Genomic DNA, 14,105 nt, shown 5'->3' with positions numbered 1-14,105 from the left:
AAGAGACTTTACGATGTCCCTTGTCATTTAAAAGTAATCTGACTGCTGATGTTTTTAAATTGCAGTTTTAGTCTATCACAATGCTTGAAAGCAAAAGGTTTCAGTATTGGAAGGCCTGTGGGAATAAGATTTAGGAAAAATATGCTCTGGGGCTCTTTTTAAATGGGAAATATAAAAAATAAAGACCCATTCACTGCTTTTAAAAATAAACAATTCATAATGCATGCATATTCTAATATGTTTGTCCCATTCAATGTACATACCATTCCATAAAACCATACATCCCAATCAGAAAGCCTTCAGGTGGAAGCAAATGTGCATTAAAAAAAAAAATGCTGGGCATGGTGGTGCACGCCTTTAATCCCAGAGGTAGGAGGATCGCTGAGCATTCGAGGCCACCCTGAGCCTACATAACCAATTCCAGGTCAGCCGGGGCTAGAGTGAGACCCTGCCTCAGAAAACCAAAAAACAAAACAAAACAAACAAACAAACAAAAAAACACCACTCTCTGAAGAAAGAATTCATCAGCATTAATAAGCATGCAAATAATATGATTCTAAGTTAAGGACCTCAGGGGGGGAAGCAGCATGAAGTGTTGGGAGAGAAAAATCCAAAGTACAACAATTTCTCAAGCACCTATCACAGCAGAATGTCAGCACAGGCTGAAATGAACACAACCACTGTCAGTCTAAAGCAGTTGTGAGTGGGTGCGGGAGGCCGAGAGAGACAGCCTTGAGAGAAGGGAGGAGAGAGGCCGCGAGTGTGCGCAGTGGACGCTGTGGACTGGGCAGGATGCGGCTTCCTGTGGCTTGAGTGGTCACTGACGGGAGAGCACCCAGCTCATACCCAGCACTCCCATTCCACAAGCGACAATCCGGCTTCATACCAAAGACCTGTTTTGACAGAACACGAGGACGCAGCGCTTCGTCCTAACCTATTCGTTCAGATGAGGACAGGAACACACAATACAAAGGGCTGGTTGGAATGCTCCCCTTTTCCCGACTTCACAAGAACTCTAGAGGAAAACAGCCTGTCTTGTCATGGTCAGGAACTTCTTCCAAGCCTGCAAAGGTCAACGGTCTGGTTCCCATCCCACAGAGTTATTTCTTTCAAGGCCATTGGACCTTTTTTTTTAAGGTTCTTTTTTTCTTTTAGTTTTACTTATTTATTTGCAAGCACAGAGAGATAGGAGAGAGAAAATGGGCATGCCAGGGACTCTAGCCACTGCAAACGAACTCCTGAGGTATGTGCCCCTTATGCATTTGGCTTATGTGGGTCCTGGGGAATTGAACCTGAGTCCTTTGGCTTTGCAGGCAAACATCTTAACTGCTAAGCCATCTCTCTATCCCCAGAGGGATTTTTTGATCAGTGGATGGATTAGCTTTTCTTTTTTATTTATAATCTTATTTATTCTTCTATTATGTATTGCTTACTTTTTGGGGGGGGAGGATAAAAGGGAGGAAGGGGCAGATAGAATGGGTCAATCAGGGCCTCTATCCACTAAAAATGAACTCCCAATCAGGGCCTCTATCCACTAAAAATGAACTCCCAATCAGGGCCTCTATCCACTAAAAATGAACTCCAGGTGCATACACCACCTAGTGCATCTGGTTTTCCATGGATACTGAGGAACTGAACCTGGCTCCTTAGGCTTTGCAGGCAAGTGCCTTAATGGCTAAGCCATTCCTCCAGCCCCAGCTTTTCAATTCAAAATGGAAATGCCCCCAGTAGTTATCAGCAGATGAGTGGATGAACAATTTCTAGTATATCCATGCCCTGCAACACAACCTGCCATGTTAAAACAGGACACACTTGGGAACAGGGCTCTGAAAACCATTCTGCTAAATAAAGCAACAGTCAAAAGGTGATAAACTGCATGACACTGCTGCATAAATGTCTAATCATTTTCCTATGGCAGAGCTAAAAAAGAAAAGTGAGAATAAGTGGATGGGCAGAAGGGAAGCCAGGAGAAAGCAGACCTTTTCTATGATTATGGTACCAGCTCAACAATTACACATCATGCTTGTGAGTCATTGGTTTGGATCATTAACACACATGACATTTACTATATACAAATTTTACCTCAAGGATTTATTTCTGTGTGTGCATGCGCACGAGTGTGCACATGTGTGTGCGCATACATTTATGGGGTGCCAGGGATTACACTACACTCTTCCACCAAGCACATCAGCTTGAAAGACCAAGTTCGCAGGGAGCCCTGGACGATATGGAGGAGAAAGGTCTTCAAGTGCCTGAACAACAGTGATTAACACTCTTTTTTTTTTTTTTGCTTTTCGAGGTAGGGTCTCACTCTGGTACAGGCTGACCTGGAATTAACTATGTAGTCTCAGGGTGGCCTCGAACTCTCGGCGATCCTCCTACCTCTGCCTCCCAAGTGCTGGGATTAAAGGCGTGCGCCACCACGCCCAGCTCAATTAACACTCATTTTCCATGGAGCTAATTTTTCTGGTGATTCCTATGGTCTGAATGTGTCCCTGTAAATTTCACATGGAGCCCCACAGTCATGCCTCAGTTTCTCAGAATGTGACTGTTTACTGGGAGGGAACCTTCATGGAGGTTGATGAGGCTAAAATGAGGTCATGAGCAACATGATCCTGATCCAATATTACTTGAATCCTTACAAAACAGTCTACCCACATAGAAGAGACACCAGGTATGTACGTTTGTGCACGCTACGTAAGTACAGAGAAGACAGGCAGCCATCTGTAAACCAAAGACACAGGTCTCAAAAGAAGCGAAGTCCCCTGCCCTTGGCCCTTGGACTTCAGCGTCCTGAGCCGAGAGGGCAGATTTCCACTGTCTTAGCCATTTAGTCTCACGTACCTTGTCATGACAGATCTAAAACATACATACAATTCCACATGAACAACGGCATGTTTTTGGCATGTGTATCTTGTGTGCTGTGCATGCGTACTTGCATGTGTGTGTCAAGGTCAGAGGTTAAGGTGCTTCTTGACTGGTGTCCCCTTCATTTTCTGAGGCAGGTCTCTCCCTTGAGCGCAGAGCTTGCTCTGCAGGCCAGTCCAACAAAGGCAGCTTGCCCTGGTGTGCCCATCTCTGCCGCTGAGCAATGGGCTCACAGGCAGCCCCATCCCATCCACCCGGCGCTGACGCGTCTGCTGGGGACCAGAAGCCAGCTCTTCGTGCCCACGTGCCAAGCGCTGCATCCGCTGAACCAGCCCCTCGGGTGTTCATGTAGAGGAGAAATATGTCAAGTTCTCTTCTGTTTCCATGGAAAAAGAAATTTCTCACAGGGTCATAATAAAGGAACAACTAATACCAAGAACGAACATTGTGCATTAACGCACTCCACGCCGTAACCATGTGGTGAGTGTGTCAGATGACTCTCAGGTGTTGCACTATAGACCTTCATGAATGAAATGACCCAAGGAACGTGAGGGTTACCTCGTGTTTCCACGGCACTGATGCATTTTCTGAGAATGGTGAATCCCATCTTATCCAACTGTGCACCTAAAACAAACAGATGCCAATTAGTGAGGGTACAGAGACTTATATTCCTCTTCCTCGAAAAAAAGGGAAACAATTTCAAGGCAACCTAAGTCATTTCACTATCTCAAAAATTCCTGAAAACTATACACTGCCAATGCAGACAACATATGTAGGAAATGTATATATTTACAGAGGAGCTTGCTGGAAAACCAAGATTATCTATTTCCAGTTGATAAACCAACATATAATGTAAAATAAATTTAAGTTAATAGATACAACTTTTTGTTTTGTTTTGTTTTTGTTTTTCCGAGGTAGGGTCTCACTCTAGGCCAGGCTGACCTGGAATTCACTGTCGTCTCAGGGTGGCCTCAAATTCACGGTGATCCACCTACCTCTGCCTCCCAAGTGCTGGGATTAAAGGCGTGCACCCCCACGTCCGGCTAGGTACAACTTATTTTAAGCAGCCAAAAACAAGCAATACTAATCGTTTTGTGTGTGATTTTTTTTTTTCTTATTGCTTTCCCTCTTTCCAGCCCACTGCCGCTGCGATTAGTCAGCTCTTCAGGCTATTACAGCAGTAATCTCCTCAGTGATCCCCTAGTTTCTTGCCAATTTAACTCTGTGCACACGCTGATGACTAATTTTTCCACAAGTGTATGTAAGGTAATACCAATCTTTAAGGAAAGCTAGCTAGAAATAATCTGTACATTTTGTCAAGACTTCCAGCCATAGCTCATTTAAAGACAAGGGAAAATATTAATAAAGGTTCTCAAGTTAGCTATGGCTCTAAGAATGTAACTTTTCACTTAACATAAGAGAAAAAGTTTTAAGGGAAGTTTTGAATTTTTTGTGTATATGCATACATGTAGGTGTGGGGGCCAGAGGCTGACATGAGACGTTATCCATCAGCCTCCTCTTTTGAGACAGGGTGTCTCATTGGCCGAACCTCACCATTAGGCTAGAATGACCAGTGAGTCCCAGAGTTCCTCCTGTCCCCACATTCTTATAGGCATGTGCCACCACATCCAGTGTTTCTATGTAGATTCTATGTGGGGATCAAATCCAGGTCCCATGCTTGTGAAGCATGCACCTTAGTCACTGAGCAACCGACCAAGTCCCAAGAAATTACCTTTTAACTAATATTTGGGCCATAAGGTTAAGTTAAAATTTTGATATTTTGTGCCATGCTCTACACATTTAAAATGATAATATTTTCATAGCTAAAAACAGAAGGTTCATGTGGCAGAGCGGGTCACTAAAAAAATAATAATAATAATTTTATATAGTTTTCAACTACAGATAGCCACATATGACTGGGCTGGCACATTCATATCTCAAAAGCTAAATAAGGGCTGGAAAGATGGCTTAGCAGTTAAGGCATTTGCCTGCAAGGCCAAGGAACCCCTGGTTCAATTCCCCAGCACCCACGTTAGACAGATGCACAAAGGGGCGCATGTGTCTGGAGTTCGTTTGCACTGGCTGGAGGCTCTGGGATGCCCATTCTCTCTCCCTCTCTATCTCTCAAAATAAATAAATTTAAAAAAAAAAAAAAAAAAGCTAAATGAAGGAAAGTAGCACCGCCTTTAGGACCAAGGGAACTGCCACGCTCACTCAGGGCAGGGAGACTCCCAGTCTTTTTCTTACTCCACAGTATAATGCTCATGGGGGATTTTCACAATGGAAGCTGAACGGTGGTGCTCAGGAATCCACTATTCTCAAGATTTTGTACAAGTCAAGTTATTCTTTCTATTTTGAAAACTTGTTCTCCAAAAAGACAGCGCTTTAACTTCTCTACATAACAAACAGTAAGCGGGCTGGAGAGATGGCTCAGGGATTGAGGACACTAGCTTGCAAAGCCTGCCAGCCTGTGTTGACCAGAGTTTGAGTCCCCAGTACCCATGGCAAGTGAGATGCACAAAGTGACACGTGAGTCTCAAGTTTGTATGGAGTGACAAGAGCCATGGCGTGCCCATTCATACTTACTTCCTCCCCTTCCCCCCTCACAAATACATACAGAATACTTTAAAAGGAGAAGGAAGTAATGAGAAGTGAGCTGGGGAGCTGGCTCAAGGGATAAGGTGTTTGCTATTCAAGCAGAGTACCACAGTTCAATCTTTCCCAGACCCCCAAATTTAAAAAAAAGTAATAGGGAAAGGGGAAAAGGGGGACAGGGGAGAAGTGGGTAAGGGGGGAGGGGAAGAAAGAAGAGAATACAGGAGGAAATCAACAAAGGAGAAAGGAAGGGGAGCTAAGAAGGCGTTTCTATGGATGCATACCCCTTCAAGGGCAACCCGTCAATGTCCAGAGGCAGGCTAGATATCCCTAGCTTTTGATTCAAGAATTTGCACAAATGGGGTGGGAGAGATTGCTCAGTGGTTAAAGGCATTTGCCTGCAAAGCCTGGAGGCCTGGGTTCGATTCCCCAATGTGGTGGTTTGAATAGATGGCCCCCAATATATTCAGTTTTTTATTTGGTTGTACTTTGCATCTTCAGCCACCTGGCTGGAGGCAGTGTCACTGGGTGGATCTTAAGGTGTGGTGATGGGTTTGAGATTTCAATCTAAAGATATGCAAAGTATGCCTAGTTGGAGCTCCTTAAGTGTGCTGTGTGGCTTGTGGCTTTTGGCTTGTGCTTCTCTCTCTCTCACTGCTTGGTCCTGTGAAGGCAGGCCAGCTTCTTCTGCCATTTATGGAACTTTCCCTGGATCTGTAAGCTTCAGTAAATATCCCTTCCTCCATAACTGTGCCTGGTCTGGAAGTTCATTTCAGTGATCCTGACGCCGTCTGCTACACCCAGTAACCATGTAAAGTCAGATGCACAATGTGGCACGTGCGTCTGGAGTTCGTCTGCAGTGGCAGGAGGCTCTGCCAAACCCATTCTCTTTCTCTCTCTCAAACACGGAAAAAAAAAATCTGGCCCAAATGATCACAATTATTTTGTAATCATATGTCCTATAACAGTACTTCCAAAATGGACATCTGATCAACATAACCTTGATTTTTCCAAACATATCAAAAAGAAGTCTTTGAGGCTAATGAATCCATTTCAGCGCCACAGTGCAGGAGGCAGCAGTGCTTTCGTCTAGCACACAGGGCACGTGAAGACCCCGGCCTTAAAATGTGCAAATGTGTTGAGTTACTCGTTGCTCTCGCCCATAATATAACACTATTCTACTTGCATGACCCGTATTCCAGAGGCGGTAAATCTAGAGGATACAGACGTGTAAAAGGAGTGCATAGGTTATCAAAATGAAGATGGATGCATTTGTGTAAAGCTAACCAACACAAGGAGGTAAGGCCATGGAGTTATGAAGGAAAGCTTCTCATATACACAAACCTGACAGTAGCTCTCACAAAAGACTACAGAACCACAAGCCTGCACCAAGGCCAGCGAAAGCTCGTATAAAAAGAGCTTCCACAAAGGTATCTGCCCAGCTCCGATCTGTCCAACACTGGGCTGGGACCTCTCTTATTATTAACCATTCTGGCCAAAACTGAGTACTTTACTATATCTGATGTGGGCCAGAGAGATGGCTCAGAGGTTTAAGGGGCTTGCTTGCAAGGCTTCATGAATTGAGTTCAATTCCCCAGTGCCCACATAAACCCAGGTGTACAAAGTGGCTCGTGCCTCTGGAGTTTGTTTGCAGTGGCAGCAGATCCTGGCTTGCTCATTCTCTCTTTCTCTTAAATGAATAAAAACAGCTGCAATTTCAATTATATATGTTTATGTGTGTGTGTGTGTGTATAGATAGATAAGTATATAGATAGATAGATAAGATGCAATGCTGCTGGCTTTCCCCTGTAAAATTGTCGTCTCAGAGCCAGGCATGGTGGTGCACATCTTTAATCCCAGCACTCTGGGAGGCAGAGGTAGGAGGATCTCCATGAGTTTGAGGCCACCCTGAGACTCCATAGTGAATTCCAGGTCAGCCTGAGCAGCTAGAATGAGACCCTACCTCAAAAACCCAAAAGTAAAATAACTAATAAAAAAACAATAAAATAGATAAATTTAAAAAATAAAGTAGTCTCCTCACCTCAATCTCTTATAGCATGTCCACAGTTGACTAGGGGTGTGTTCCCTCTGGAGCAATCTTATTGCCCCCCCCCCCAAATAAGCATCATTAAGCTTTAGAGTCTGTTTTATTTTATTTTATTTTTTGGAGAATGAGAAAGGGGTGGAAGGAGGGCTGCAAACAAGGACTTAAGAAACGGCTCCTACCCCCAGGATCACGGCAACCCAGGATGAAGGTCAAAGTGCAAACCCAAACCTCCCTGGGATGGTGTTTCTGGCTGTAGCGATCAACAGCCAAGAGCCTGCAGAGAAAACCTCATAGAAAAGCTCAGCTGAGGAAGAGCAGTGAGGCTACAGCAGACCAGAGCAGGCTGACAAGGTCCCAACAGATAAGAAGGTAGGTAAGATATGCTGCAGAGGAGCAGTGCAAGGGGGGTGCAGAGTGAGCCCCGGCTCCAGCCCGCCATCAGACACGAACATGCAAGAAGAGACCTATGAAAAAGCAGGCTGCCACGCTCTTATCTTAGCACTTACCTCCTTCTGGTCTTGGGAGGATTGCTTTATTAAAGCTTTGGAACAGCTGGTAAAAAGAGAAGGGAGAGAAACAGTATTTTTTTAACACATTAACAAAAGGCAATCGTGTAAGAACACGCAAAAGTGTATTTTCGAAAAGTTAAGTGTTGGATAATGCAGCGCAAGAAATGAACTCAGCCTGTCTCTGCTTTGCGGCGGAGAGCTCCGGCACCCCTGAAATCTCCTGACTGGGAAGTCTGGCTGCTCTGAAGGAGCCTCTCCTTGGACAGCCCCCGAATTTAGGCTGAGGATGCCTCGGGCCCAGAACTTGAGATAGCAGCAGGACAGGGCTGACGCTCGGAGTGACTGACGAGTTCAGACTTCCTCCAGGCACACCCGCTGCCCTCTTGCGGACTGAGCGTAACCTCTATCAAAACTGAACAAGATTTCACCCAGCTGCCCTCAGGTGAACACATCAAATGCAGGGAGGGTGGCATTCCCACAGGAGGCATAGGAGGTCCGCACGTCCAGCTCACTGCATAGCTCCCCCTGCCCTATGCCACCCCACAGACACACCCAGCTCTTTGAGAAGGATGCTCCTGGGCTGTACAATCTACTGGTGACCATAACATTCCCTGAGGGCCCTTCCAGCCAACTGCTGAAACCAAGAAAGGGGTCATGTGAACCCCCAATCCAAACCAAACCCCAGCCAAGGAGACCAACATTTGTGACTGACAGCTGAAGCTGGAGCGGATCATCTTGATATGAAGCTGCCAACGACCACTTTGTGGTCTGAGTATATCAAGTCTCCCATAGGCTCATGTGTTGTAGCACTTGGTCCCCAGCAGGTGGCACTGTTTGGGAAGGCTGTGGAACCTTTAGAAGGTGGAAACTTCCTGGACAAAGCAGGTCACTGAGGGTCCCTGTGTCGTCCCTGCTTCCTGGCTGAAATGGGAGGAGCCACCGCTCATACGCAAAGATGAATGGGGGCTTGGACTCTTTTCTACTTGAAGGTACCCCCAAAGCAGTATAAAGGAGATGGCAGGATTGCATCACATAATGAAGCAACGAAGAACTGTAAACTGCATCTGTGTAAATTTGAAATGCTCAGCCTCACAGCAACAGGTTGGGAAAGGTCTGCACCCTGACCCATCGACGAGTGCACATCGTTTCACTACTATCTCAAACATCTAGTATTTGGGACTGGAGAGATGGCTTAGCAGTTAAGGCGTTTGCCTGCAAAGCCAAAGGACCCAGGTTCAATGCCTCAGGACCCACGTTAGCCAGATTCACCGGGCTGAGCACTCCAAAGGGACCGTCCCACTGCAAAGGTGTTCAACGGCACAGCACGTGAGACACAGGCCTATCATGACCTAGAAGTCAAGTGTTCAAGAGTGCAGCACATGAGAAGTAGGCTCATTTCACAACGACTTAGGCAAGGGCTTTTCATTGCTTTATGACCTCTGTTTTTTTATTTGGATTTTCAAGGAAGTTCTTTCTCCAGCCCAGGCTGACCTAGAATTCACTATATAGTCTCACGGTGGCTTTGAACTCATCGTGATCCTCCTACCCCAGCCTCCCACCAATTTCTAAATAAGTAAATAAATGGACAGATGGCTTAGTGGTTAAGGCATTTGCCTGCAAAGCCAAAGGACCTCAGTTCAATGCCCCAGGACCCACATAAGCCTGATACACAAGGTGGTACATGTATCTGGAGTTCATTTGCAATGGCTGGAGGCCCTGGTGTGCCCATATTCATTCATTCATTCATTCATTCATTTTCTCTCTCTCTCTCTAATAAGTAAAAAATAAATATTTTAAAAATAAAATAAAGCATGTCTAGACTCAGGAGACGGATACTGGTTGTTGGTGGTGAACTGCCTTTACTAACAGCATCAGCACACAACACTTTGGATCTCGGCTGTCAACCAGACCCTGACTTCCAGCTTAAAGTTTTAAGAACCAATTAAACATCAACAGAAACCGGGGGTGGGAATATATTGTCTCGGTGAAAGAGTACTTACTTCCCTAGCATACGGGAGGGCCTGGGTTCCATTGCTAGCACCAGAAAAGGACAGAAAGAGAAGGATAGATTCTAAATACAATTAATTCAGCAGACAACACCCGAACCTAATCACTTCTTACTTTCTTACTCTCTTACCTAGCATCAGGGTTTAAAGTATATTAAAATTGGGCTGGAGAAATGACTTAGCAGTTAAGCGCTTGCCTGTGAAGCCTAAAGACCCCGGTTTGAGGCTCGGTTCCCCAGGTCCCACGTTAGCCAGATGCACAAGGGGGCGCACGCGTCTGGAGTTCCTTTGCAGTGGCTGGAGGCCCAGGCGTGCCCATGTTCTCTCTCTCTGTCTCTCTGCCTCTTTCCCTGTCTGTCCCTCTCAAATAAAATAAAAATAAACAAATACATATAGATAAATAAATGGGGTTTCATTTTCCAAACACTACATCACAATGGGCACATGCACTGCTAGCTGGCCTCTTTGCCCAGTATGCTCTCAATTAGCATTAAGTAGCATTATCTTTTTTTTTTTTTAAATTTTATTCATTTGAGAGAAAAAGTGTGAGTTACAGAGACAGATGATGGGAATGCCAAGGCCTGCAGCCACTGCAAACCACCTTGTGCATCTGGCTTTACGTGAATACTGAGGAACTGAACCTCTGTTCTTAGGCTTCGCATGCAAGTGCCTTAACCACTAAGCCATCTCTCCAGCCTGACTAGCGTTATTGTAATTCCAGGCCATGAGCTTCATCTGTGCAGGGCTCCTCTCCCACTTTTCAAATCACCCTTTGCTCTTTCTTCTAAACCTCAAGAACAGCCAGTGCTTTCCGGGGGAGCACTTGCTCCCGCAGTTTATTTAGTCATTACACTTAACACAGTGGAGTCAAACTGCCTCTATGCTGTTTTCTAAATCACCTTCACTAGATCCCAACAAGGGACAGGACTTGCCAAATTCTCAACTCCCAGCGGCCAGCAGCGCAGAGACGGGGAAGCAGCGTCTGAACACAGCAGCAGCAGACTGAACGCAGGTTGCCCCTGGGATCTGTCAGGACTGTCACCTCCTTCCAGGAGCAACGGGAATCCAGACGCGACTCTCTATGGCTACACAGCACCACCCTCTGAAAACTAGTCCGCTGAAGCCTGCGCCACGAGACCAAGCCAAGTACGGGCGGGTGGCAGTTACTGACAAGGTCGCCTCGTATTCAGTCTCCTATCTCCAGAAATCCAAAGTCATCACAAACATGTGACGTGCTCATCACTGCCCCCTCCCCCCCCCAAAAAAAAATCCTGAAGGTTTATTAGAAGCTGAATGCTTCTAAGAGGAGTTCCCAGGCTGATTCCAGCAAGGATCTTTTTAATTTTAACTTTTATTTATTTATTTGAGAGTGACAGAGATAGAGGGAGAGAGAGAGAGAGAGAATGGGCACACCAGGGCCTCCAGCCACTGCAAACGAACTCTAGATGCATGCGCCCCCTTGTGCATCTGGCTAACATGGGTCCTGGGGAATCGAGCCTCAAACCGGGGTCCTTAGGCTTCACTCACATGCAAGTGCTTAACTGCTAAGCCATCTCTCCAGCCCTGTTTTTTTAATATTTTATTTTTTATTTATTTACTTGGACAGACTGAAAGAGGGAGGGAAAGTGAGACAATAGGAGCACCAGGGCCTCCAGCCACAGCAAACGAACTCCAGAAGCATGCACCTTCTGTGCAGCTGGCTAACAGGGGTCCTGAGGAATCGAACCTAGGTACTTTGGCTTTCCAGGCAAATGCCTTAACCACTAAGCTATCCCTCCAGCACCCAGCAAGGATCTTTTCCCAAATACTACAGAATACAGACAATGTGCTTATAAAGCAAGCTCAACCACAGTGGATCTTACCGCTTCTTTTCCGCCCAGCGCTTCCAACCACTGCTTCCTTTCCTCTTCCGAGAATGCCTGCACGGTCAGGGAAACACCAGGCCTGAAAGAAAGCAGAGTGTCAGGTGGCCCTCCGGTGCCAGCACGACCTGCTCTGTCTCCAGGGGCTTGCCCAGAGGATTACATTTTTAATTGTGAACTGCACTAAAACACACGTGAGGAAAAGTTTACCGCTGAAACCATTTTTTTGTTTATTTTTATTTATTTATTTGAGAGTGACAGACACAGAGAGAAAGACAGATAGAGGGAGAGAGAGAGAATGGGTGCACCAGGGCCTCCAGCCACTGCAAACGAACTCCAGACGCATGTGCCCCCTTGTGCATCTGGCTAACGTGGGTCCTGGGGAACCGAGCCTCAAACCGGGTCCTTAGGCTTCACAGGCAAGCGCTTAACCGCTAAGCCATCTCTCCAGCCCGCTTAAACCACTTTTAGTCATATAGTTCCTGGGCATTTGATCATAGCCACGTTGCTGTGCAACCATTACTACCAACTATGTCTGGAGTTGGCGGTGCGTGGGCCAGGCTGCCCTTGAACTCGCTGCTCTCCTGTCTCAGCCTCCTGAGTAGAGATGACAGGAGCACAACACCATGCCTGGCTCCAGGAAGTTTTTCATCCTGCTATCCTAAACCTCTATGCACTGTTAAACACCATTACGTAGTAACTCACCACAGCTCCTCTCCCCAGCCCCTGGCAGCTTCTATTATATACATATTTTTTTATGTACAGCCTGTTATTTATTGATTGATTGATTGATTGATTGATTAGAAAGAGAAAGAGGCAAGTAGAAAAGAGATCGTGTACAACCAGAGCCCAAACTCCAGCTACATTGCCACTTTGTGCATCTGGCTTTATGTGCATACTGGGGATTCAAATTCGGGTCCTTGGGCTCTTCAGGCAAGCGGCTTAACCACTGAGCAATCTCTCTAGCCCCCCATTTTGTTTCTATGAGCCTGACCACTCACAGTACCACATGAAGTGAACCCACGCAGCGTTCATATTGCGTGACCAGCTGTTTCACTCAGCAGAATTATTCATTCATTCAAGTTCATCCAGGTTGGTGAATGTGTCAGAATTTTCTGCCTTTTTCAAGTTGAGTAAGTACGACAACGTGTTCATCGGCTCACACGTCCGGACACTCGGGTACTAGTTCCCACATTTGGTTACTGGAGTTAATGCTATGGGCATGGGTTCACAGACACCTCTTCAAATCTCTGCTGGGGTGGGGGAGGAGAGGACCCTGCTCCCACATGACCTCTACCACCGTCCACAGGACAGAGTTCAATGCATTTCCTTTTCTTCACCTAATAAAGTCTCTCTAAACCTCACCATCTGGTCTGTGGATTTTAATTCTTTAAATTGTTAAGACAAGGATCGGGGAGACCTCTAATTTATTGCTGTTATTGGTGAGGAACCCCAAGATTCCCATTACAATACCTGAGGCTGACAGTGATGGCCTGTAAGACCAGCTATGTAGGACACTGAGCATAGGCGTCGTAAGTTCAAGGTATACTTGCGCTACAAAGATAGTTCCAGACCATCCTGGGAACCATATCAATGTACAATCTCAAAAATGTTTGCCTTGCAAGCATGGGGACCCGAGTTCACTCCACGGTACCCACGTAAGCTGTTTGACAAGGCAGTGTACTTGTAATTTGAACACAGGATAGGCAGAGGCAAGAAGATCCCTGGTGTTCCTGGTTAGCCAGTCTAGCTTATCTGGTGAGCTGCAAGCCAATGAAAGAATCTTGCCTCAAAAAGAGATGGGCAGAGTTGCTGAGGAATAACATCTGAGGTTGTCCTCTGGCCTCCAATCCCCTTTTCCCTTCCTCCCTTCCTCTCCCTCACACACACACACTTGAATGAATGTGCATGAACATGTCCAGAGTACACACAAAGTAAGAATTTGTCTGTGGGGGCTAGAGAGATAGCTTAGTGATTAAGGCATTTGCCTGTAAAGCCAAAGGACCCATATAAGCCAGATGCACAAGGTGGTGCATATGTCTAGAGTTCATTTGCAGCAGCTGGAGGCACTGGCATGCCCATTCTCTCTCTTTTCTCTATGTGCCTCTTTCTCTTTGTCTCTCTCAAATGAATTTAAAAAAAAAAATTTTTGTCTGTGGATATAGCTCAGTGATAAAGCACTAACCTAGCATGTGAAAGATCTGTAAATTCAACTCCA

The 14,105-nt window shown here is 45.8% G+C and overlaps 1 protein-coding gene across 1 annotated transcript in view; it reads right to left on the bottom strand.

Annotated features, from left to right (window-relative positions):
• The window catches only part of Arhgap10 (Rho GTPase activating protein 10), a 316,109-nt gene that overhangs the window by 132,833 nt on the left and 169,171 nt on the right, over positions 1 to 14,105 (bottom strand). The window contains exons 11-13 of the mRNA XM_045131477.1: positions 11,888 to 11,969; positions 8,017 to 8,062; positions 3,427 to 3,492 (exon numbers count right to left, since the gene is read on the bottom strand). Of these exons, the coding sequence (XP_044987412.1) occupies positions 3,427 to 3,492; positions 8,017 to 8,062; positions 11,888 to 11,969 (194 nt within the window). The remainder of the gene's footprint in view (positions 1 to 3,426; positions 3,493 to 8,016; positions 8,063 to 11,887; positions 11,970 to 14,105) is intronic.

The sequence above is a fragment of the Jaculus jaculus genome, chromosome 12 (assembly GCF_020740685.1).
Source record: "Jaculus jaculus isolate mJacJac1 chromosome 12, mJacJac1.mat.Y.cur, whole genome shotgun sequence".
Classification (NCBI taxonomy): domain Eukaryota; kingdom Metazoa; phylum Chordata; class Mammalia; order Rodentia; family Dipodidae; genus Jaculus; species Jaculus jaculus.
This window is presented reverse-complemented; position numbering and strand designations above follow the sequence as displayed.